Source organism: Dipteris shenzhenensis, chromosome 10 (assembly GCF_047967505.1).
Source record: "Dipteris shenzhenensis isolate YYH24624 ecotype China chromosome 10, Dip_SZ_1.0, whole genome shotgun sequence".
In the NCBI taxonomy this organism is placed as follows: domain Eukaryota; kingdom Viridiplantae; phylum Streptophyta; class Polypodiopsida; order Gleicheniales; family Dipteridaceae; genus Dipteris; species Dipteris shenzhenensis.
Window position 1 is genome coordinate 1964772 of NC_141605.1, and position 27076 is coordinate 1991847.

The 27076-nt window shown below is 43.6% G+C and overlaps 2 protein-coding genes across 5 annotated transcripts in view; both read right to left on the reverse strand.

The window, feature by feature from the left end:
* LOC147897252 (flowering time control protein FCA-like) overlaps positions 1-15875 on the reverse strand; it is a 139337-nt gene extending 123462 nt beyond the window's left edge. For 2 of the 4 annotated variants that reach the window (XM_087380708.1, XM_087380711.1), the window contains exon 1: positions 15453-15874. In XM_087380708.1, coding sequence (XP_087236834.1) covers positions 15453-15690 — 238 coding nt within the window. In that variant the 5' untranslated portion in view covers positions 15691-15874. Of the gene's footprint in view, positions 1-15452 lie in introns of all 4 variants that reach the window. The other 2 variants (XM_087380709.1, XM_087380710.1) reach the window with 2 other exon arrangements.
* The window catches only part of LOC147897250 (Nucleic acid-binding, OB-fold-like protein), a 174810-nt gene extending 153339 nt beyond the window's left edge, over positions 1-21471 (reverse strand). Inside the window, exon 1 of the mRNA XM_087380505.1 lies at positions 21456-21471. The gene's annotated coding sequence lies outside the window, so the exon portion shown is untranslated. The remainder of the gene's footprint in view (positions 1-21455) is intronic.
* Between the last annotated feature and the right edge of the window lie 5605 nt (positions 21472-27076).

Below are 27076 nucleotides of genomic sequence, written 5' to 3' on the forward strand. Positions count from 1 at the left end.
GCATATTTGAGAAGGCAATTACAGGAAGTCAGCATGAATGAAGGTGACTCTATGGATGCATACTTGACAAAGGTCAAGGACCTCATGGAACAACTTGCCAACATTGATGAGGTGGTGCCAAATTCACAGTTTGTCAATACCACATTGAATGGACTGCCAGATACATATCAAGGGTTTGCTAGAACCCTTCGATTAGTGGCCATGGGTAATCCATACCACTATTCTTTTGATCAGCTAGTGACTTTGCTTTTGCAAGAAGAGCAAAGTAGAGCTAATAGACAAGCCATTATTCCTGATCATGCATTTGCTTCACAGCAGACAGGAAGAGGCAAGGCTGCCAAGCCTATGGGTAAACCAAAATCTGCGCATAGCAGCTGCAATTCCTCCCATGCATCTAAAAATACAGCAAATAAGTCAAAGAAGAAAAGATGCAACTATTGTCGCAGGCCTAGACATCACATTTCAGAATGCAAGAAGCGCATTGCTTCAGAAAAAAAGAAAGCAAGATTGACAGTTAATGCCTCTCATGCTATCGAATCCCATGAGCCAGAAGATGCTTCACATGCACATGCTCTTCAGGATGATTGGGCATGGGCTGTCCATTGCTCATTTGATCCCTCCAAAGCTGATGCATTCTTTACTGCTAACGATGCTCAGTCCTGGTACTTTGATAGTGGTGCTTCCAAGCATGTCACATCTTGCAGACAGTTGTTTCATTCTTTACCTGATGCACCTCGAGGGGGGACTGTCACATGTGCTAATAATGCTTCCTATGCTGTAAAAGGAATTGGAGATGTGCAGTTCACATCCATTTCAAGCCATCCTGTCACTCTGACAAATGTTCTTTTTGTGCCTGGAATTGAAGTCAACTTGATTTCAATTTCAGCAATTGCCACTTCAGGTTTCAGAGTGATTTTTTATGGCTACAGATGCCTAGTTTATGATCTTCGTGATGACAATGCCATAGTTCTCACTGGCACTTTGCAAAAGGGGCTTTATCACATTGATCATCACTCAGCCGCACTTTCTATTGAAGCATTTGCTATTTCAGATTCACAGCTTGCTGAAACTCATCTTTGACATGAGAGAATGGGCCATCTCAATTACAGATTTCCCCACCCGTACAGGCTCCCAAAACATCTTTTGTTTTTTCTGCTTCCTTTGTTCCTCTTGCTGGAGTCTTCATTCGACGGAAGCGCAATGCTTTGCCTTCTTCATCCTCTTTCAAATCGGCAAAGCTTGATCTCGCAGATGGCCCTTCTTCTTCCCTGCAGCTGGATCTTTTGCGTCAGTTAAGCTCAGTCTCTGTCACAGATGTTCCTTCATGAGGTTCCCCATTTGTTTGCTCTTTGGATTCTGCCCTTCTGGTTTCAAAAAAAAATCGAACAGACATGGCAATGGGTAGGTGCATGTTTAAGGGGAAGTCTTTACCCAATAAATTCTGGTTGGATGCTGTCATGTGTGCCAACTATGTGTTCAATCGAGCACCCACTCGGGCATCGAAGACCAATGTCCCTTATGAAGCATGGAAAAGCCACAAGCCTGTAATTTCAGTCATACGAGTGTTTGGATCTCTTGCATATACACATGTACCCTCTCAGCTGAGGCATAAGCTTGATGATAAGGCCATCAAATGCGTTTTCATTGCCTACAGCTCACAGAGCAAAGGATACAAGTTGTTTCAGCATAGCATAGGCAAGGTAATTGTCAGTCAAAAAGTGGTTTTTGCTGAGCATGCCCCTTTACCTTGGCTGGACTGTTAAAAACAGCCATCAGTTGAAGCCTCTGATGTGTTTGATGCCATACTGCCCTTCACAGCTTCAGACGACACTTTGCAGGGTCCGACTCCAAATGCTTCTAGCAGCTCCCAGCCTCCTCCTGTTGCCAATGTTGAACCTGATTTGCAGCCACATGATGATCATGCTATTGAGCAGGCAGTTTCAGAGGAACGAGCTGTCATTAGGCAGCAAAAACGAGTTCCAAGGTGGCTATTGGATACTCTACGGGACAGCAAACGCGCTGAGCCCTTGGCTGCCCGCACCAGAGGTGGTCGAAAACAAATGGATACCAATTTGCTTCATGTTGCTTTGACTGCTACAGCCTGCAATGAGGAACCTATCTGTCATAAGGATGCATTTGATAGCAGAGAATGGATGGATGCTGATCTCCCTATACTATGATAGGTTGCTATATCCATCTTGGACAAATATGTGCAACCATGATATAGTTTCCAAGTATACCTAAGATGAATCTAGGATACTTCAGCACTTAGCCTTGGTATGGCCTTGTAGGCTAGTTCGGACATTTTGTCCTAGTCTTGGTCAACCAGTTGACTTTTGGGCCATATAGTGGCACACACTTGTACTCTCTCATATTCATTTGCAAGTACTTCGTTTTGCTTCAGCTTCTCCCTGGCATTCCATTTGCATTTCCATTGCTCCCCGCACCCAAAGCCAAGGGTGCAGCCCCTTCCTGAGCTATGCCTGCAGCACTTCAGCTCCCACTGGACTTCCTGGATGTAGGCCCAGATCCTGCTTCTTTGCTGCTCCAAACTGCTCCTGGATTGCAGCTGCAGTGGAATGAACCCCCAAAGGCCTCCTTTTATAGGGGCTGATAGCCCCTAAGTGGACCAACCAGCAGGCCCCTTTTTGGCCAACCAGTCCTGGTCTGTGAACCAACCCACCAGCCCCTTGCATGGGTCTGTGGGGACCTGACTTGGGTCTGCTGGCTGACCAACCTGATTTGGCCAGCCAACCAGCCTTGCTTGGGCCCTATATAAGGAGAAGGGGATTGCCCATTGCAGCCCCCCTTTCCTTGCTGTACCTGGCCCAATGCTTGACCTGCGCCTGTCCCTCTCTGGCCGACCTGATCCAGGCCTTTTCCAGGGCCTGTGCAGGACCCTAACCTGCTCCAAACAATTCGCCCTCTGTACAGTCGTGCCACCTGTCCCGGGCCATCCTGGACCTGCTCCTGCCTCTTGACACCTGCTGTAGGCACCATATCATTGCTGTAGGCTCCCAGGCTGCCGCGTGGCGGATCCATACAGACCTGAGTCTTCTTGACAACCCCATACTGCCAGGTAAGCCCTTTGTTATGCTGCCCACATGACAGCCTATGAGCTGCCCATGTGGCAGCTCCGTCTCTTTGGTTCTCTCTCACTTTGCTATCCACATCACAGCCTAGGTGCTGCCCATTCGGTAGCCACATTAACCCTAAGTATACCTCCCCATGCTCTCCGCTTACAGATGAGGACGTGACTTTTCCAACAGCAATGGCCTTGTCGAGCTTGCAAGCGTAGGAGGAAGGAACAACATTGGAGAAATGGTTTTGCGGGGCTTGCATAGGAGGAAGCACGAGCCCAAGTGGGGATGCATGTAGGGGTAAAGCAGGCTGGATTGAGCAGCAAGCCCACACAGGCAGGGACACCATATGGCAAAATCAAATGGCCATTCTTATTTTACATATCAAAAGTTTAGGTCACTTGGATTGGCGCACATACCATACCATACATCTTATGTATGTACAGAAAGTTTCAAAGGGTTGCTTACATTACAATAAACATATTCATGCAACTCTAGGTGCACGGCTGCAACAAAACGTTGAATAACAATGAATCTCCACACTGCATGCTCCTACTTATACTGCAATGATTGGAAGAAACAAATAAAGCTAGCCCACCTATTTGTAGAATCCTTGGGGTCTAATGCACTCAAAGATCTGCCCATAATGAGAGGTGGTAGAGCAGGCTAGAAAGAGCAGTAAGTACATGTGAGCAGGGGCACTGTACAGCACGTGCGGTGGTGCCTTTTTTTAGATATCACATACCATACACATATTGTACGTACAAAAAGTTTCATACAGCTGCTTACATTAGGGCACACATTTATGCAACCCTGGGTGCATCACTGCAACACAACCTTGAGTTCACGCTCCTCTTATCCAACAGTGATTGGAAAAACGAAGGACGCTATGCCCCCTATTCGTAGGATCCTTGGGGTTTTGTGCACCCAAAAAACTGCCTCAAATTAGACCAAAAAACAAACATGTCCCCCAAAAGTGTGAGATGGCCAACCTAAACAGACCATGGTCAAGCGACCATCTTTAGAGACTCTTTTTGGACGGTTGGTATCTCAACGGGTGGACGCTGCAAGATTACCAAGAGGCTTGCCCAAGGCTCACTGGTCATCAAGGGGAGGGATAGAGGGGGGAGTTAGGACAGCAGTGGGAGACCCCTCGACCCCTCATCCGCCACACTGACTGCACAGGTTCCACATTCCCAGGTTCCTCCATGCATGGCCGATGTTTCAGTCCAAAACAAGATAAAGAGACACTATGCGAAGAAAAACGTAAAAAGAGGAGAGAGAAGACGGAGTCAAGCTACGAGACAAAGACCAACTCCCACGGTGATGGCCCTACCTTGCAGCAAGATCAAGATGGAGGGCAAGGAATAGAGGTACCCTTGGAGGGGCTCTCTCAGCCAGCGGAAAGCTCACAGGCACAGTGTGAGGTAAGAGGCCCACACCTTCCTCACTCCATGGGAGGAGGTGATAGGCGAAGCTACCTCTCCCCCCTCTGTGGTGGAGCAGTCAACTTCTTCATCAACAACCCTGACAGGACCAAACAAGACAATTCCTCCTCCACCAGCCCTTCTACTTCTATTGGGAGCACGAGATCAGCACGCCAAAGGCTCGCACGCACACTGTGAGGTAGAGGCCCACACCCCCCTCACTCCTTGGGGGGAGGGAAAAGGCGGAGCTACCTCTCCCCAATCCGTGGTGGAGAAGTCATCTTCTTCAACAGTAGCATCCCTAATAGGACCACCAAACAAGACGGTTCCTCTTCCACCAGCCCCTCTAGTTCTATTGGAGCGCCAGATCTCCCCCCACGCTCCTACTCCCCCAAGAAAGCTTGGATCCGCATCTGTTGCTTCTTTCGTAACTCCCACACCCCAGTTGATTTCTCTCTTCTTCGGACTCCCGTTCTTCCTCCGATTCAAATCCCCCGAGGTCTCCTAAAAAAGCCTCCCTATCTACCTTCTCCATCCCTCTACCTGAGCCTCCACCTTCCCCTTGTCCCTTCGCACCTTCTAGCCTCCCTTGCCACCCCAGCTGTTTCCAAGGGAGCCTCCTCATCATTTGACTCACAAGGAGGCAAGGCAAGCCTTCCCCGCACAACACCCTCCTCTTCGACCTCCTCGGCTTCATTGCCGGTATGGCCATGGAACTACACGAAAAGTTTGGAGATTTCGGTTGTCTATGTTCGCGGCTCCTAGGGGCTTAGGGAAGCAAAGTCACCTAGCCTGAAGCTTCCTTTTCGTAGCTGCAAGCAACAAGGAGTCATCCTCAAAGACCTTCGACAAATCTTAAGGCACCGCGGCTAGGAGCAGCACAGGTGGGGCTATGGATCATGTATGGGGATAAGGCGAAGTGTGAACTAGCCTTTTCCCCAAACATGCCGAGACTAGGCTGATTGTTGATTGCCCTCAGAGAGGACGATGACTTCCCGTAGGTCGCTCCGAATGATACTTAATGGCCCTTGCAAGCAGTGGCTACCCTTTTGGGAGCAGAGTACCATGAGGAGTTAGGCTAGACCCACAAGTTTGGTGTGGCGACATTGACGCCCATCTCGAGGCATCGGACAGATTGGGAACACTCAAAACCACTAGCCAAGGTGGGCCACTCGCAAAAATTTGTTGTATGCCTCTAGCTCTACGAGGGCTTTGTCCTCCTCCTATCAACCCTCCTTATGAGTCAAACAGTAGTAAGCTTGAACGAGAATAGTTTTCACAATCGGGTGTGTCAATGGCTAATCCTGAGACTGTAGTTGCAGCATGCCCTTGTCGAATGCACGATAGATGTTTTGATGATCAGGGAGCACACATTCTTAGCAACAGACATAAGGAGATGTGGCCGCCTACTCCCAAGACGTGGTCCTGCGATCTGGTCCCCAACAACAGGACGCACTAGCAGAGTATGCATTCCTACGGGGAATGCCTTAGCTTTGGAGGCTGTAAGAAATCCTAGATTTACTAGATTTAGAAATGTGCTAAGGAATAGAAAAGAGACTGAAATAGCAGAGAACAAGGAATAATTGTATTGCTTGAGTGTCTGTAGTATCTGTAGTGTAGCTGTAGTGTGTCATCCATACAATTGGGCCTCTCTTATATAGAGAGTGAAGAGTCACACATGAAAAGGTGTGTACTCCAAAGTGTATGTGCATGAAGAGGTGTGTACCCCTTGTGAAGGGTGTGACCCTTGATCAGAGGGTACATTACAATAGAAGTGTCTCTTCCATAGAATGTCTCTTGTGAAGGGTTGTGCCTCATAGGAAGTGTCCCGTCGAAAGGGCATACCCTTTCACAAGTGTCCATTCATCAAACCATCCATAAGTCTAGATATAGAGAAAGGAATACGTCACAGATCGTGACATCCCCTCCCACTCAAAATAAGACCCTGGTGGAGATAATGAACTGATGCAGAAAATATCACGCTAAATTCTGAAAATACTGCTGTAAATTGTCAGGGTACTGCTGTAAGTCTTCATCAGATTGCCAAGTAGCGTCGGAGTCGTCCAAATCTCGCCAAAGAACAAGGAATTCTGTGATAAGTCGATGTCGAGTCTCTCGCTGTCGATGGTCCAGAATACGCTCAGGAATAAGGAGAACATAATCATCTTCGATTTCTGGGACATAATCACCTGCAGGAGGAACTGCTTCATCGCCTGGAATGTACGTCTTTAGCCAAGAAATATAAAATGTCGGATGGATTTTATCCCATGATGGTGGTAATTCCAATTTGTAACTTAAAGATGAATTTTTCTTGATGATCCGAAAAGGTCCATAGTATCTTGGTCGCAAGTTAGCAAACACAGACTTAACCGTCTTATAGCGATGTGGGGCTACAAATAATAGCACCATGTCACCAGTGTTAAATTCCAAGTGACGTCTATGTTTGTTGGCAGACCGTTGATACCGCTCTCGCGCTTTTCGCATATGATCCCCCACTTGGAGTAGAATGTCTTGCATTTCTTGAACCAGTTGATCAGCTAGGGCCACTCGATGTTGAAGTACAAAATTCGTTGGTACGATTGGAGTGTGTCCATAAGCTCCTTGGAATGGAGTCATGCTGATGGCACTATTAAAAGAGTTATTATAAGCAAACTCAAGGAGTGGTAGATACTCTTCCCAAGCTGCTAGGCGTGATTGAATATAATGTCGAAGCATTTCTTCCAGAACTTGATTGACTCTTTCAGTCTGGCCCTCTGATTCTGGGTGGTAGGCTGAACTAAACAATAGAGTTGTTCCCAAAGATTCGAACAGTGAAATCCAAAAGTGACTGGTAAACTTAGGATCTCTGTCAGAATATGATGTTCTTGGGCAATCCATGGTGTCGGAAGATGTGTTGTATAAAGAGTTTGGCGATGTCCGGAGCCTGTGCACTGCTTTTGCAAGCAACAAAGTGTGCCATTTTGAACAATCAATCAACAATTACCATAATCTGAGTGTTACCTCTGGAGGATCGTGGTAGTGTTGTAATGAAATCCACGGAAATACTTTCCCACCTTTCAATTGGAACTGGAAGAGGCTGAAGAAGTCCTGCTGGAAATCGTCGGCTTGCTTTCATTTGTTGACAAGATAAGCAAGATGTAACCATTTTGATGACGTCGCTTTTCATCTAAGGCCAGTAGTATGTTGCACTAAGTAACCTATAAGTCATGTTGATGCCTGGATGGGCAGCATAAGGAACTACATGATGCTCTTTTAACAAAAGACATCGAACATCCTTGTCATGTGGTACACAGACGCGATCTTGATAATACAGAAGGTCGTCCGTGTAAGAATAGGATGAGAAAATCTTCTGTTCGGAAGCCGAAGGTTGATCTTTTGAAAGAACTTGTACTGCTGTGCCGAAGTCTTTATCATTGAAATACTTCCCTTTGAATGAATTCGGAACATCCACAAATAATGTAGAGATTACCATAGCTGATGCTAGAGTTAACCTGCTGAGAGCATCTGCAACTACATTGCGTAGTTCTGGAATGTACTCAATGGTCATGTGAAAGTTGGCCAAAAACTCAACCCAGCGTGCTTGTCGAGCGTTCATGACTGGCTTAGTAAAGATATACTTTAGAGAGTGATATTCTGTCTTGACCACCGAGTCGGCTCCCATGAGATAATGTTTCCAAGAGCGATAAGCATGTACAACGGCAAGAAACTCCTTATCATAAACCGGGTATCGGGTTTGAATATCAGAATGTTTATGGCTGTCAAAAGCAATAACTCTGTCTTCTTACATCAAGACTGCTCCTGTAGCGATGTCGGAAGCGTCGGTCATGACCTCAAATGGAAGGTTTGGGTCAGCAATAGCCATAACTGGTGTGGTAGTGAGTGCTTGCTTGAGTTGTTGGAAACTATACTCTGTTTCGGGAAGCCACTAAAAAAGTGCTGTGCTTTTCAATAATTCGGACATAGGAGCTGCGACTTCGAAAAACTGATAGACCTTTGTATGGTAGAGGACATCATGAACAGTCTTAGGAGTAGGCCAGTTTCGGATTACCTCGACCTTCTTGGGATCCACAGAGATGCCTTGAGCGGATATAACATGTCCCAAATATTCGAGTTGGGTCTTGAAGAACTCACTCTTCTCAATGTTAAAGTAGAGATAATTTGCGCAGAGAACTTCAAAAACTTGGTGAAGATGTTGTTTGTGCTCATGTAGGGATCTGCTGAAAACGAGGATGTCATCGAGGTAAACGATGACGAACTTATCGAGGAAAGGCCTGAAGATGTCGTTCATTAGTGTCATGAATGTGGCCGGGGCATTGTTTAACCCAAAAGGCATGACCAAACATTCATAGTGTCCATACTTTCTTCGAAAAGCTGTCTTGTACTATCGCCTTCTCGTATGCGAATTTGATGATAACCTGAACGAAAATCAATCTTTGAGAATTGTGTTGCGTGTAGAAGTTGATCGAAGAGGTCATCGATGCGAGGCAATGGATACTTGTTTTTTATAGTGAGCTTGTTGAGGGCTCGGTAGTCGATGCAGAGGCGCATTGACTTATTCTTTTTTTCCACTAGTACAGGAGATCCGAAAGGGCTGCGACTGGGCCAAATGTGACCTTTGTCAAGTAGTTCGATGACCTGTCTTTGGATTTCTTCATTTTGAGTGTAAGACACCCGATAAGGAGGTTTCGACGGTGGATTACTGCCGGGAATAAGTTCGATTGGGTGATCCACTGGTCGTCGAGGTGGTAACTGCTTTGGCAATTCCTGTGAAAAAATATCCAGGAAAAAAGGTTGGTTGAGGTATTCAGGAGGATCCTTTGTTACTGTCTCCTCGACTGCCGTAACCAACAGAAGTGAAGTCTTTACTTGGCATTTACGAACCCACTTCTTTACTTGTAGGACGGAGGCAACTGGGGTTGAAGGAGAGTCCCTAGAACCAGTTAGCTCGATAAGTTTTCCCTGGTGGACAAACTGGATAGTATGGCTACGAAAACTAATTCATGGATCGTAGTCGTAGAGCCACTGTTGTCCAAGTATGACACCGTACCGAGAAAGAGGCATGATGTCGAAGTTCAACTTGTCCGTATAATGTTGGATGCGAAAAGACAAGTTTTTAATCCTGGTGTTGCACAAGAAGGTAGTTCCATTTGCAAGTTCAATCTGATAGTCCATGAGACTAGGACTAGTGGTCAATCGAAGTTTGCCGACCATAGAACTAGCTAGGAAGTTATGAGAGCAGCCACTGCCAATGAGAATAGTGACCGTTTATCCACGAATTGATCCTTGAACACAAAGTACTTGAGTGGCCAGGGAAGGTTCGGGGTTGCTAGCAAGGCTCAGGTAGATGGTATTTGCCATTCGAACAACTTTGCCTTCTTGTCTTATGCTGGGGTAGCATCTTCTGTTTGAGAAGTGCTAGGTTGCATATTGGAATTTTGCTTTGGTCGCTTGGGACAATCGAACCATCTATGGTCGCCTGTACAGATGGTACAAAGTCCTTTTGTGCTGGAGTTGTTCTTCTTGTCAGTGGCCACACCTTTATGTTGGGGATTACGGTGATGACTTTGTGAAGAAGAAGAGGTGCAATCCTTGGAGGAGTGCTTCTGTTGGAATCCAGCATACGATTTCTGAGACTTCGGCGGAACTTGAGACTGTCGCTGACCTTGATTACCCGAGTTTTTTCTAAACCTGAGGTTATCTTGAGCACGAGCACCTTTGGCCATAGTAGAGTTCTGTGTTCGATTAGCACTCTGCTTCCCTGTGTTTTATAAATCTGTAATGCGCTCTGCGTAAGCAATAGCGCAAGCTGTGGTGGTGATGTTTGCTTTAAGGACATCAATGCGTAACGAGGGATTTAGGCCTGAGATGAAAGCATGAAGGCGATCATTCTCAGTTAACCCATCAATCTCCAGCACCAATGTGGTGAACTGAGAGATGTAGGAAGACAGGGAGCCTGTTTGCTCCAACTGTCGGAGTTTTGAACGTGCTTGGAAGTCCGCATTGATAGGTATGAACTGCTTACGAAGCACGTGTTCAAAACATTCCCATGTTAACACACTTTTGCCGTCCTTTAAGCGTCTTTGCCACCATAGAAAAGCTGTATCCTTAAGGAGGGAGGCTGCCAAGGCGATCTTTTTGCCTTCAGTGAGATCAACAGTATCAAAGTACATGCGCAATTTTGCGAGACATTGGTCAACTGTTCGGCGATTGCGTTGACCAATGTAGGCTTCCGGAAGTTTGATGTTAAGTCTTTTAGTTTTGGAAGCTTGGAGTAAATGGTAGAGGGCACGGAGTTCAATGATTTCTACCTTTGCTGGGAATGAGTCCACATAGTCGTCTGGTTGCGTCACATCATCCTCTGTATGTGTGGTACTGCGAGAATCTTGGAGGAGTTGGACTTTTTGGACCAAGTCGGAGGTGCTGTCCTGAAGCTCGGAAATTTGAAGTTGCCGTAATGTTTCGCCTTGTATGTTGACTTCAAGGGTCTTTTTTGGACTTGAGTCTTTGATCTCTGGAGAGGCTGCACGGGAGCGTTGCAACATATCTGAGGTCCCCGTGAGAAAAGCACGAACCTGCGCTCTAGTTTGTACCATTCCTGGAAGCAGATTCGGGCTGCTCCCTGAGGTTGCTCATGTTGGAGGGGGCAAGCGAGGCAAGATGGAACCACCCGTGGAAATCTGGTAAAGGAGGTCCTGTTTGAGGTAACACTGGTGATGCCGAAATGGGTGTTACCGCTCGTGAGAGTACTGGAGTAGGTTGCAGAGTCCACGGATCTGAGAAAGGATAAGGAGTGTTGTCGGGAGTGGAGGATATCCAAGAGAAGGAGTGCCTTCAGGGTGTAAATACTGTCTTGGGGAAGGTACAACCTGTATGGGAGGATATCTGGGAGCTGAAGGAGGTGGAGAGTACCCTGGAGATGCTGAAGCTGAGGGGTAAAAATCTCTCCAAAGATGGACAAAAAACTCGTGAGGAATATCGGGTTCTGGATATCTTCGTGTCTCGTGGAGCACAACCTGGACGGTGCTGAGGAAGTAATGTAACTGAGGTGCCTCACGCAGAAGGTATAGTATGTGGTCCAAATCACTAGGAGGGCACGTGACACAGAAGATCCACGATGCCAAAGCTCCGAAATGGGCTGCTTGTGCAATCTGAACACGATATTGTGTGGTAGATGATGCCTGAGGTGTCCTTGAAATGCCGGGTGAATTACCAAGGGTTTCCATGCTTTAAGGAAGTGTCTTTCATTTGCTGAAATTTGATAATGACAAGAGAATCCTTAGAAGTAGAATGGAAACAATCCACCTGGCATTGATGTAATCTGCCAATTTGTTGCGTAGAAAAGGCCTGCAGATTTCTGTCCGGAGGTCCTTGTTGCAGTGGGTTGCGAGGAGCAGATCTGGGCCTGGCTGGTCCGGATTGGAAAACAGGAACAAGGCGCATTTAACAGGCTGTCTTCATCGCGATTGAAGGGCTGAACCGCTGCTGAACTGGCAGGTAAGGTGGCGAAACAAGGGGGGGGGAGGCTGTCAATGGCGAAACAGGCTGCAGGCTGGATCGCGATAAAAGGCGTCAAAGGCTGCAGGCTGGATCACCATGGAGGCTGGCGAAACCAGGCTGCAGCTTCCAAGGCTGATTTGCGGCAGATATGGCAGGCTGACGCTGATCTAGCGCTGCAGGCTGGCAGGGAACCAGGGCCAAAAACTGGCGAGGCTAGGGGCTGCATATGGCGAGGGGAGCAGGGCAGCGAAATGGCGAGGGCAGGGGCTGCGCAGGCAGGCCAACCTGTTTGACGAAAATCTGTACGGGCGTTGAAATGGATCGTCCCTTTTGTCTTTTCGTTTGTGCTGCCTACGTTGGGTGGTTGCCCAAAAAATTTAAAGGGTGGGTTTATTTGACCCTTGGGTAATCTAGGGTAGACCTAAGGTTTGGGGCTGGGTTTTCCTTTTTAACCCCTCTAGGTACCCTTTTATATAAGGTGCTTGGTTCCAAAAGGTGTGCCTATTCGAAGGGGTGTGACCCTTGGAATAGGTGCACCTTTTCATGAAGGGGTGTGTCCCTGTTTTTAAAAGGGGTGTCCCCACATGAAGAGGTGTGTCCTTTTTGTCACGATGGGGTGTGTCCCTTGGGTGAGGAGTCAAGACTCTTCATCAAAAGGTGTGTCCGATGGTGGAAAAGGTGCGCCCTTGGTTTTGGGACAGCCCAAGCACATGAAAAGACACGATTTTTGTCGTGTCCATTCACCTCAACTCGTGATGTGTGGGAGATGGAGAGGCCATTGATGACTTTAGGCAGGGTTGGCGCTAAAAATTTTTACGCTCATTCTCTCCATCTCTTCCATGCAGAATGTGCACGGATATCCTTCTAGCGGAAAGAGATGTATCAGATAGGCGCTAGAAGGTGGGGGGCATTTCCTACAGGCAGGAGCGAAATTTGCTCTAATACCACTATAAGAAATCCTAGATTTACTATATTTAGAAATGTGCTAAGGAACAGAAAAGAGACTAAAATAGCAGAGAACAAGGAATAATTGTATTGCTTGAGTGTCTGTAGTATCTGTAGTGTAGTTGTAGTGTGTCATCCATAAAATTGGGCCTCTCTTATATAGAGAGTGAAGAGTCACACATGAAAAGGTGTGTACTCCAAAGCGTATGTGCATGAAGAGGTGTGTACCCCTTGTGAAGGGTGTGACCCTTGATGAGAGGGTACATTACAATAGAAGTGTCTCTTCCATAGAATGTCTCTTGTGAAGGGTTGTGCCTCATAGGAAGTGTCCCGTCGAAAGGGCATACCCTTTCACAAGTGTCCATTCATCAAACCATCCATAAGTCTAGATAAAGAGAAAGGAATACGTCACAGATCGTGACAGAGGTGTTGACCATTTGGAGGACTACTAGGGGCAAAGCCATGTGGATGGGCATATGGGTCAAGGATCTCCCCATTAGGTTACCAGTAGAGGTGCAGCAAAGAGAGGCACATGTGAGCAGTTAAATTTTTCCCATTTGCAATCAAGAAGCTTGGTGGGAGCCCCAATTTTCAACAACCACTCCTCCTTTCATCAGAGACACTGAAATGGTTTACTAGAGCATGTCTAACCGTTCTCTCATTCTTATGCATTTGGAGCAGCCTCAGTTAAACTGCCCCCAGTATGGATTGAGGATTCCTAACAGGTTATTTCTGGAGGAGAAGGTTCAACATGCCATCCGTACATGAGGTCAGTCTGCAAGATGGGCCCATTAGATAGCTAAGGCCATTCACATGAGCCGCTCAAACTATAGACCCAAGCTTATATCCTTGACCCCCCTCCCACAACAAGATGGTGGTCTGAGATCTCCCCAAAGGATATCACTTGAGAGACAATCGCTAGCATCACTGCCTAGCACATCTGGGTGGCTCACTACAATCTTGCCAATGGGTGGGCACGAGACTTAGCAAACGGCCACCCTTGTGCGTATTTGGCATGATATCATCTACACCCTGCAAACCATCTTGGAGTGAAGTTCAAAACGTTCCAAGAAGAACGTCAAAGGACCTAAGTAGTTCTGCATGAGACACCTTTTACACTTTCCTAGATCGAGGTATCCATTCATTCTTAAATCCCCTTAATTGTTGGCACCCACTTCTAGGATACTCTAGGCAATAAGTTGAGACCCCAAGGGACAACCTATTCTCAAACTTTTCTAATAGAACGTTTCTACTCCATCAAGCATTGTAGGGACTAGCTACTATGGCATCCACACCCACATTATCGACCCTGTTAACCACTGTACAAGCATATGCTCTCACAAGTGCAACATAACCACAAAGACATACGAGCATCCAATGGCATGCCTACTAGTAGAATCAAAGTTAGAGCATCAACTCATCATGTAACGATGCAATAAGTAACCTCATGATAATCACCTCCACAGCTTTAAAAACTATAGCCAAAAAGATTGTTAACACCTCCCACTAACGTTACCAGAATGCAAACTTCACATAACCATCCATTCTTATGTTTGCATATGAAGAAGCTTTTTCTTCATCCATGGAATCTAGAACAATATAGATTCATGGATCCTTTAATAAAACTAAATATCCTTTAGAAGACTTCATGGGACTGCCAAACCCTGTATAGCAAGCTAGATGCCTTGTGGGATGCCTAGACAACTTTGCAATGTGGACACAAACAATGGGACATGCCTTAGCCTTGCCTTGGCAGATGTTCTAGTGTGCACTAGGGATTGGATGCAGTTTGCCGCCAGGAACTGGCTTAGATAGTGGACTTGCCAGTGAAGCGGAGTGCAAAAGGAGTGAACCCTTGTTGTGAAAGCATTTTTCCATTGTTTGAGGAATTAAATAAATACCAAAGGGGCGCGGGCGCCAAAGCATTTGGGGCCATCTTTCTCGATAGAAAGAGATGTATAGACAAGAATGGTAAAATAGGCAAGGAAAAACAAAGAGACCGCTTTCGATGGGAGAGTTGAGGCAGAGTAGATTCACGGTTTTCCATAGCCTGGAAATGCTTTGGGAAACAAGCCAGGATGATGGCTTTCTAAACCATGAATGAAGGCAAGTGAATGAAAGGGTTCGAAAAAGAAACAGAGGGGAGCGGACAGGTAATTCCAAGAACCGCTTTTGAACCTGTTGCGTCCCTCCCAACCACCCCAAATAAAGGAAGAAATACCCACAATAACACCCCCAAAAAAAGTGTTGTTTCAATCGAAATAGGAAATTAGAAACGGTCTTAGCACAGAGAGTCCGGATCGTGGCCTCAAACTGCAAGCGCAACAGAATATATGCGAGGAACTGTTCTTATGGCGAAATGTTTTCTCTACTTTTGCACGGAACACGCGGGCAATTCAGACAAATGGAAGTCATTCGGAAATACCGTTGAATTCTCCCAGATACTAGGATCTATCCTGTTACATCAAGAACGAAATCAGATTAAGGATTTGCGTCTATGTACCTTGCTTGGGTACTGCTGCGCCGGGGCCTGCTTGGGCGAGAGGAACACCCATTGCATCTCGTTTCTGGCCTGCCAGTGGATGTGGGGCAGCGCTAAACGAATTCAAGGAGGCAGGCAAAAAACTTGCGGGACGCGCAAGCCCAGGCTGCAGGAGAGGGCCCTGATGAGGCTGCTGCAGTTGAGCAGCAGGTTGTTGAGGGAAGGAATAGGGTTGCTTGAGCAAGGGCGGAGCTTCCATGGAGACCACAGCAGCAAGAGAAGGAGGAGGAGGAGGAGGAGGAGCAGAGGGGGGAAGGGGGCAAATGAGAAATCTTCACGTACAGAAGGCGAGCCCTAACACCATCTCAACCTAGGCATACACCTTGCCACCAACTAAACTTCTTGGTGCGTAACGAGTCGTTACGTACTTTGGGCATTAGCCCCTATTTTAGCAGTGGGGCGGACACCCTTTGTGTTGGGCTCCCTCAACGCAATGAATTCGGGATGATACATGTGGGTTGTAGGGACATGGGCTATCTATTGGCACATTGGGTGGCTATCTAAGTTTGGGTTGGGTTTGATATGGCGTAGGTCCCAGTTTAGGGCACTAAGTTTTGTATATTTCTATTAATATAAGCCAGCCAGTTCAGTGTTTTACTTTTATTTTCTTTACTTCTTGGTGCAAGGAAATCTTTTTAATTAGCTTCCATATTTCATGAGGGCCTCAGTCCCCCTACAAAACTAGGAAGGGTATGTGTATTTTTCCATTTCCAAGGACTTGGATGCCCAATGTTGGCCGCTATCATAAATAAAAACCCAATAAATGACAAGACAATACATCACTTGAATTAGCACAAGAATCGCAATATCCTTTGATTCATTAATGGAGCTATAAAAGCCAAAACCTGCCATAGTGAATCATTGATTACCCCATGGACCCCACACGGCCCACTATCCTAATCTAATGCCACTTTAACCATCGAAGGCCGCCTCATCCCCGCAGTCTGTCTTTGTCTCAGTCTGTAAAAGGCCTCCTGCCTCCACCCCGTCGAAGCTGTGATGATAGGACCCAAGTGTGTGTGTGCAAGTAAAGCACCTACGAAAGTGCATAAAAAGTATATAAGAGCAAAAAAAAATGGAGCTTGGTGAAGTCTTGATAAGCACATTGAAGAGGAGAGTCTGCATACCTACCACCATCCAGCAAGAAAACATGGTAAGAACCAGCTTAACTTTATTTGGGAAGACAGGTATCATAAACACCCCTCTCTTGTTATCAGAGTCACAATAAAATATTGGCTTAAACACAGACTTAAACAGCTCGATGTGAACTTTGAAGGTGTAAAAAAAGGGCCTAGAGATAATTTGAAAACAAAGGAAAAAGGATTTTAAATGTTAGTTTAAAAAAATTAATAAAAATAATTGGAGGGAAATCAAGTGAAATTAGGGAAAATTATGGGGATCGAAGAGGAAAAAATAAGGAAGAAAACAAGAGAAAATTGGTTAAAGATGCAAGGGGACGGGTGTGAGAGATAAAAATTTAGAGCTTTAAGAAAGAAATTGAAAAAAAGTAGGAGCAATCTGGAAAAATTAGGGAGCCTTTGTGCGATAGAAGGGAAAAGAATTAGAAAATATAGAAAAAGGGAAAATTAAGAAATTAAATGGATGCAAAAGAAAAAGGAGAATAGTAAGTGTGTATGTGTGTGTATTCAGATTTAATTGTCCCATCAACAAATGAACCATATGATCATTTGGATTAAAAAGCTATACATGAGACACGAACAAAATATCTGAGACAGCTAAAATGAATATTTTGACAAAATTGTAACAAAATTGGGAATTTTTCTTAATATAGAGTTTGCAAAAAAATCAAAAAAATTCAGAATTTTTACTAATATTAAGTTTGCAAAAAAACCCACAAGATTGATAAGAAAGTGTCCAAGTTCTGAGGTCATGGCCCACTTATCTACCACCATCCAAATAAACCATATGTTAAAACAATATAGCTTGATTTGGGTAGACACGCAATGCATGTGTTCATTGGCTCGTTATTGCTTTACCTAGGTACAAGAACAATCTTCCAAATTCTAGAGTATAAAAATATAATAATATGACAATTCTAAAAGTACAAAAAGTTCATACGTACTTCCAAACGCTTTGATTAAATGCTCTAACCGTGACTACAGAAGCACAAACATAAAGTTTTTTTGAATGTTACAAGCCCTAACTATTTGTTTAATGTAAAATATAAATTGCCTTTGTCTTATAGAACCTACAATAAGGGGGGTAGAAAACACCCATTTATGAAAAGTTCCTAAACCATCGATTGAGACACACCAAGGGGGGAAGTCCACACCCTTATGTGAGAACTAAAGACCATTTTTTAAAACAAATCCATAAGGGAAGTGTATGTATTAGTAAAAGATTTTAAGAGTACATATTTCATCATGGGGATTTACAAAATTCATTATATACCGACTCACCAAAAAACGGGGAAGGGGGGGAGGGGGGCAAGTGTATGCGTGAGATGAGAGATGTGTGTGTGTGTGTGTGTGTGTGTGTAAGTATAAAATGTGTTTCTATGTACATATGTGTGTGTGTGGCCTACCCCCCATCTCTAGAGGCTAAGACCATGTCGTGAGGGGTAAACCCACCATGTGGAACCTACCCCCCACCAAAGAGATTAATAAGAGAATTAATATCAAACCGTAATCTCAGGGGTGTGTTTTTTTTTTTTAAGTAAGGGAAATAAGTGGTGAAGTAAGTGCCATAAGTGGGTTTGATAGCAATAATACCCAAAGGGTAAATAACAATTGGATCCGCTTGGTCAATGGGTCTGTTATGAGAGTTGATGTAAGAGAGAATACATTATATATCCACATGTGGGATTAGGATGTTGGTTGAAGTTGTACCCCAATTTTACTAGAGAGGGAATCCATTGGTTCTACAAGTTAGATTCAATAGTTAGTATACAAAAGTAACGGGAATGAAAAATGACTAAGAATTATCCATACCAAAGAATTCTCCAGTGAGTATGAATTAATTGTATGGTACTAAGCCGACCAAGGGCTAGTTGGAAAATCAAGGTCTGTGATTAGATTTAATCATCCCATCAATAAATGAACCATAGAATTAATTCCATCATTTCATCTTTGGAGATGATGTGCTCAAGCAAACTTACCTTCTATTGCACAGAAGACACACTCGGTTGCATTAAAAGAGATTGCCACCAATATGAAAATACAAAAGTCTTTTATATGTACATGGCAATGAAATCGATCAAGTACTCCTTTTTTTTTTTTTAAACCATAAATTGTTTGAAGGTGGACAACACATTCCTCGAGCCAAGAGGTCAAACTTTGCATGCATACATGCCCCACTCAATAATGAACACGATATTATGTTGGACCTCAACTACCAAGGAGATTTCATTGTAGTCACTCTACCTATTTATGAACAACTACATCTCGTGACATACCACTTGATCCAAGATACTATTGGTGAAGGGTATTGGAAATGGATCTTGTACTGTTTAAGCATTGTAGCTTTCTATACTCAACGGACACCCAAAACCTCCCATTATTCTTAGGCACCACCATGATCAAGAATATTTGATTGCTCTAGTCGAAGCATATCTGAATCTTACTTTGATCAATCGGCCAAGCTTAGCTTTAACTTGCTTGGCATAGTTTGGGTTCATCCTATACCTTTACCAATCATTGCTCTAGCCAACTGCATATATGAATCTTACTTTCTTCAATTGGCCAAGCTCAGCTTTGACTTCATTGCCATAGTTGGGGTTCATCCTATACCTCTGTTAATGGACTAGCTTGGCATCTTGTATTAGGGGAATTTGGTGTTGAAAATTCTATTGTGGACACCTCACAAATCAATGTAGCTCCAAGCAAACACATCCATATATTGTATAGATAATTTCTTATTTTCATGAAGTAGGGTAATAGGCACATTCTAGCTTACTTTTCTTCTGATTGGCTCCTTGTATGTGCCCAAGTTGAGTATTGGTTTGGTTTAGAAACCAAATGTTACGTATCAAGTCAAGTGATAGTCATACTAGGCTCCACTAGCCCACATTCTTCTATGGCACCTTTAAATATATGATCGGGGTAAACATGTCGCTATCCATCAAGCTTGTCTTCCCTTATCCTATGCATGATCTCCATTGCCACCATGAGAATGTCAATCTCTCCAACAACCAAGATGTGCATCACCATAAGTTGAAACTCAATGTATTGTGGAAATTGATCTTCAACCTCCAAGCCATGTGTTCTATGGACACCTTGCTGTACTTCATCAACACCTCAATGTCTCCTATTTTGGTTGTCATAATTTTTGAGCCCCAATCATAGAGAAGTTTTGGGCTTTGCTCTCTGCTAAAGTACCATTCTTCCTTTTAGCTCCTGCATTCTGCTGAGGAGTATCTATACAAATGAATTGTCTTCAGATGTCGTGACTTCTACAAAAGTTCATGAATACTGAAGACATGTATTCACCTCCTCTATTTTATCTCATGACTTTGATCTTTCTACTTGTCTGGTTTTCTACCATGGCTTTGAATTCTTGAAATCTAAAAAATACTTCAGATTTCTCTTTCCGAAAGTAGACCCGACAATATCTACTATAGTCGTCGATGAAAGTCAAGTAGTAAAGTGAACCATTGATGCTGCGGATCTAGGCATAACCCCATACATTTGTATGTATTAAATCAAGAATACCTCTTGCTCAAGAGGTCCTTCTGCCAAAGTTCGTTCGCTTTTGTTTGCCAAGCAGCATGCTTTGCAAACTTTTCCAAAAAACTGTAGCTTAGGAATCCCAATTGCCATTTTCTGATTTCTGAGATCTAGAAAGCTCTTGAAATTGACATGACCATATCTCTTGAGCCATTTTACACAAATAGTGGCATCTGTTGTGGTTGAGCTTACATGGCATGTAAATCTGGTACTATAGCTAGCATTTTGTACAAGCGTCCTTCTTTTACTCCTTTTCCTACTAGCTAAAATCCTTTGGATTTGTCTCTAATAGTGCATTCATCTCCGTCGAAGATGACTCGATAGTTGTGTTTCGTCATTTGACCTACTGACAAGAGGTTTTTGTTGAGCTTCGGAACATAGAGTACATCTTTCACCAATCCTTTCCTACTAGTGAAATTGTTCATAGAATTAATGCATGTCCCTTGAACTGGATTCGGTGTATTATCTGCCGTGTAGATGACATGCTTCTGTCCTTCTAATGGTTTCATCTTGTGAACCATTCCTGATGATTTGTCATATGAGATGATGCACCGTTGTCGATATACCAAGGATCTTGATCTGCTTGGTTGACTTGATAACTAAAATCTTCTTTTGAATTGCAATCAGTGTCTAGATACGTCTAGATACATTATATCATGCTTTTGCATTTCCTCATTTGCAATAAACATATTCCCATGTTCATTTGCATAATGACTATCACTAGAATGTCCACCATGATGATTTCTTCTTCCACGAAAATTCCCTCGATTACTATTGGATTGACCGCCTTGGTCGTACTGCTTCTTGCGCGGAAATCTCTTTCATAGTGTCCAAACTTATGACAGTAGTTGCACTGAATGTTTGACAGGTTGGTGGATGCATTCCCTCATCCTTGTAATCTTTCTCGATTGGAATGATTTCCTCTTTGCTCATTCTGATATTGTTGAGGATGATGCTGATGCTAATTCTGACTTTGATGCTAATTTTGTTGGTGATGATGACCACTTCGTTGGAATGATCTACCTCTGTCTCTGCTTCTGTCTGAAGCTGTGAATGCCTGATCATTAGAATGACCTTTGCGTGCATGAATGGCTTGCATCCTGAGTTCTTCACCAAGTAACATTGACTGAAGTTCTTCCAGTATCAGTATTTGCCACGTTGAATGGCAATACTCTGGACTCGATTCTCGTATCCCTCTCCTAGTCTATTCAGAGAAGTGTTCTTGGACTCGTAGAGAGCTGCAAACATATCCCATGCTTCCTTGGATGTCTTGACGATGTTGAGCTATCCTAGAATGAATCTTGCACATTCTACTTGATCAAATGATATGCATACTTGTCTTTCTTATCCCATTCTGCCTGTGCTCGAGCAATGGTAGGATCTACTACTACATGTGCGAAAACTATTGGTGTAGCTAGAGATCCCTCTATAGATCCCGCTGCTGGTGTTGTGACAAGAGGTGGAGTAGAGCTACTGCTAGCTGGATCATCCAATGGTCTAGGTATAGATCCATCAACATACTCCCATTTGTCTTGAACTACAAGAATGGTATCCATTCAATATTTCCATGTGCCATAATTGGAGTTGTCTACCTTAGCAGATGCCTCCAGATTGAGGTTACTAGACGTAGACATTGTGCAAGAAATGTACTCAAAGTGTTGTGAAAATTACTGTCTGAATCAACTACAAAACAACACTGACTGTGGAAAGTGAAATTTGAACTGTCCATGAAGTTAGAATTGCAATTTATATAATCCTATCTGAATTACAAGGCTTGTGGTGGCAATGATGCTGGAAATAGCCAAGACGCTTTACAAGGCTGAAATAAAGTGCACAATGCTGTGAAATAGCCAAATAGGCTTTGCAATGATGGCATGTGTGTGTGAAATCAAATCATGGGCTATCTGCCCCTGATTAATCAGCCAATGCCTCTAAGCACTTTGAATTCTGCTTGTTGAACTGATGAACATAAGGTTTTAGGTAATGTGATGATGTGAAACCGTATGTGAGCATAGGGACTGACTCCAGTCGGGAATTTTGGGCATGGCTTAGATTGGCAACTTGGAGAAATTCAAATTGTCTCCTCTATAGCAATCTAGTCTGCTGTGATCTAGATCTATACCAACCATCGATTGATGAAAAGAATAGCAAATAATTCATATTCTTTGGTTCTTTTTATGTGTTGGGTCAGATGCGTTGATGTAGAGGTTAATGTGTGTGTAGGAAGTGGATTTATCAGTGGGGCAAGGCTCAAAAGTGAGTGATACTTGTACCAAAATGTGCACATTATGTGACGAGCACGTAGAGCACAAGAAATCGAGCGATTTTTCTTTTTGGAGTGCGCTCAAATTCATCTTGGAGCAATAGATATGACTTGATCTAGGTGGAGGGGAAAAAGGAGTGTAAATGTGCTCAATGATGATGTGGCAGTCAGGGGTCACATGCAGAGACAGTGCCTGTGGAGCAGTGTGTTGAGGAGGCAGTGAGTCGTCACATAGCAAATGAAAGCTGTACCCGTGGAGAGACAAGGGTGCCCAGTTGGCACTGATGAGGTGTCACTACCACATGTGCTATGCTAACATGGCTACTGATTGGGCAGGCTGATGCTGACTGGGCAGGCTAATGTTAACTGGGAAGGCTTATGATGTGGCACACGAGTCCATGGTGACATGGCACTAGGGCCTCCTTGATGACATGGATGCTAATGACTCAGTGAATGATGTGGCATGGGGCTAAGGATGTTGATGTGGCAGATATGGATAAGATGCCACATGTCAAAATGTTGACCACACTTCTCTGTGGTCACCCAGTCGTGGGTTAACTCAATCGGGGGTTGGCATGACCAACTCTATCTACTCTTAACCTTACTCGAGTTACCTTTACCCAACAAGGTGCCACGTGTCAAAAAGCAGACCACCCAGTGAACCCAAGGTTAGTTGAACCTAACCCATGTAGGTTCCTATCTGCCACATGGCCTAAGGTTTGAACGTTGTGGAAGACTTGTAGGATGCAAGGCGATGGAGTTTGGCACTGAAGGGTCGTGGCTGTTAGCTGCATCGGAGGTGGAAATGGTGCTCAAAGATGGCGGCTAGGAGTCTGATTAGTTGTCGTTCTTCTACCTGCAATAAGAGTCGGTCGCCTTGAGCCGTGGGCTTTAGCTTTGGAAGAGGTGTCGTTTGCATTCATTAAAGAAGGCGGCCGTAAGGAGAGCTACGTGTTGGGTCAGCTGTGGATTTGGAGCTTTGCTATGGAGTAGTGAAGGCGCGTACGACGTAGAGGCTGGCTATGAAGGAGCCGATTTTGTAGTTAGAATTGTTGCTGCTTTCCCGTGGAGCTGCCTTGCCATCGGTTGAGTCGAGGAGAGTTGTCCAAATGCATGCCTCGTTGGTCGTTGCTAGGATCATGAGCTACCGATCAGGTTGGAGTGTTGAGAGTCGTCTTGGCTATGGGTTAATGAAGATCTAAGGCTACTTGGCTGTTGCATCCAGTGGGCATAGGAGTGAGAGATCGTAGCAGTAGGGATGGTCGTGTAGGCTGTTTGAGGTGAAGGGGCTAGCTTATAGGTTGGCTGTTGATCTTTCTCCACCTCTGTCTCACCTAGAACAAAATGATGTATCCCCCTTCAAAGATTCTCATTGGAGAAGCTTGTCTCGAAGTAGCTCGTAATAGGGCCTTTGTTGCTTGGAGTAGAGCCTTTACTTGGCTGGAGAAGACTTGTGCTTCTCTCCAAAACAAGTGAATCTTGTCTCTCGAAAGGAAAGAACACTCCTTATTTCTCTCTCAAAGCTACGAATTAAATCTCTCGGATAATAAAATATCTCAAGCAAGAAGAGGATTCTCTCTCTCTTTCTCACAAAAAGGAATGAACACCTCTCTTTACACCTCTCTTTCTCTCACGGAAGAAAGAACTCTTGATGAACGGAAATGGACGGAATTTCTTCCAAAATGAACAGAATTTTTATCTCATGGAAGAGAAAGCTTGATCTCTCAATCTCTCAAACTATCATACTCTCTCATACTCTCACAATGCCTTGACGAAAGTCAAGGGAGCTCTGATACCATGACAAAATTTGAAGAGGGGAGATGAGGAGACAGAGCACAATTAGAGACAATTAGAGAGCACACCACAAATGACTAACTGTACACTAGATTTAGTTTAAAATGTAGAATATATACAAACCCATTTAGGGTTAGGGCATCTAACCCTTTCCTTTATTGCACTCTATATGTGTTAGTGCTATGCACATGTAATAACATGATGTTGAGCATGGTCTCTCAACATTATGGCAGAGCCTTCTTTGAACAAGTTTTGATCATTTTTATTTTGTACCACCACCTTAGTCCTATTTCTCCTATGATCATAGTCCTATTTCTCCTATGATTATAGCAATAGAGACCAACCTTTTCTATTAAGACTGAAAATAAGCTAGGACTTATTTTCCCAAACTTATAGTGGTTGTTTGGTAAATCCTTCCAAAAAAATGCTCCTATAAAATTTAATAAGTATTTGATTAGATTTGATAAGGAGAATGAATTCCTCTTATACTCAAAATCTATCAAAATTAGTCACATAATTTAGCTTATGGCCATGCAATTGTTCTCTTTAAAGATATATGGTTTTAACATACACTAGGATTGATAAAGCTTTATTTTTTGTTTCCATGCCTTATTTTGTAAATGTTTAACCATTATTTATTTACCATGACATCGCATATGTGATCACTCCATGTATTATTTTATTTTTCACAATTCAAATCCTTGATTGGTATCAATGTAATAAAAACATTGTAATGTTTTTGAATTACCTTCATCAATTTTCTAATATAGTTTCTTAATGATGTCATTTTCCACCATTTGATCTCAAAAGGTAAATTTTGTATTATACATAGGATTCTCTTGCATGACATATTCATGTGGTGATCTTTTCTTTTTTGAGCAAAAAAGTGATTATATTAATATCAAAACTTTTGTACATCATAAGGGTTATTCTTGTTTTAGTCGAGCTAGTCCATCAGTTAAGGATACATACAAAAAAACTTCCAAGTACTAGAGAAAGAATTGCTTGTAGAAACCAGCATGACACTTCATGTCCTCCTATAAATGCATGAGGGGACTTGAAATGAGAAAGTATGAGAATCATCATAAAAAATATCTAAAATCTGAGCATTGGTGGTAGAAGCAGCCCGAACACCCTATAAAGGATCAATAGTGATATCCTGTTCATGAGATGAGGCACCTCAGGTCTGGAAAGCAGAATCTGAGAGAGGGTACTGAATAGCAAGTCCTTGAGCAGCATTGTTTTGAGCAGAGGTATGATCAGCTTGAGATTGAGAGGGTGATTTTCTGTGAAGGAATTGAGGTGGCTTGTCATGTTGATGTTCCAAAGTACACCTACTTATATGTTCAGCAAGACCTTTACTCAACTTGGAGTGTTCAAGGTTATAAGCACTTATTTCAAAATCCAATCTCTTTTTTCCCTATTCCACCATGCAATAAACAAAAGCATCAGTAAACATCACCACATCATTAGATTGGAAGTTGTTTCTAGATATCCATATGTATCATAAAGCATGAGCTCTTATTTGAAACCAAAGTTCCTGCTTGGTTTTGAATGCATCCCCTAACAAAATGGCCTTCCAATTAATTGGCTTCCCAATTTCTATCTGTATGAACTTCCATACCTTTCTAGCATGTGGGCATGCAACAAATAAGTGAATAATGTATTCAATAATACTAGGGCATCTTCAACATTTACCATCCCCCCTCCCTATTTTGAGACCTCTTTCATTGGTCCACACATCTTTATGCAAGATAAGCCAAGCTAGGCAAGACATCTTTCAGGGACCTGCTTGGTCCATATCTTCCAAGATATTTCATAGCACTTTTCTCTAATGTCCTGTGGTAGAGTTCTAAAAAGATCTTCCATATCAAAGGAAGGAGTGGGGATATAGGAAGCAAAGCAGAGCTCCCTATCCAGCTAAACTCTCTATGATATATTAAAAAGATACTCCCTTTCGAGCAAGTATTCCCCTACCAAAGCTCCAATCTGGCTAGAATCAGTGCCTCACATTGATTAGTTAAAGCAAATTCTATTTTGATTTCTTTCCAAGTCTTCCACCTTAAGTGCTCCTTGCTCCATAGTTTAGCCCCAAGTTTGCAGTCCTTTTCTAAAGAGAATGTTGGCTAGAGAGAACTATTTAACTGTGAGTTGAGCATTTCTAAAAGTTGATGAGACCCATATAGAGTCAACAACCATAAAGGCTCCTTGTCCAAAAAATTGTAAAAAAACATTAATCTCCTCAAAGGCTTTCCAAATAGATTAATCGCCAGAGGGCTCCCCTTAGCCTTACAAGGCTCAAGATTATAGAAAGTAGAGAGAATGGGATAATTCTTCCATTTAGGGGCTCTAATTGGTCTAACCTGGTTCATCTTTCTCAACGGAAGTTGTGCCTAGTTACAATCTGGGTTTAACTCAACATAAGTTGTGCCCAGTCACAATCTAGGTTTAAGATAGCTTTAATCACCCAATTTACATAGAGTTTTCTTGCTAATGAGGCTATGTTAATTATTCCTAAGCCCACTTCTTCCTTAGGCTTGGTGAAAAAAGACCATCTTACTTTGGAACTTATGGAGTTCCCTCCCCATAGAAAGGATCTATAAACCCTAATGAATCTGTCCATGGGGCCCCACAGGATAAGTAGGAAATGGCTATAGGGTATATACAATGATTTGAGAACTAGCCTCCTATCTGCAAGATTGGCTTGATAGCCTCTCCATTTGTTTGTCTTCTTCTGAAACCTTTCCATGAACTAGCCCCACCTTTGCTTCATGGTAATTTTAAACCCCATGGGGTAATCTCAAAATAGTTCCCTTGTTGATCCTGTGGCATCCTAGTTCTTT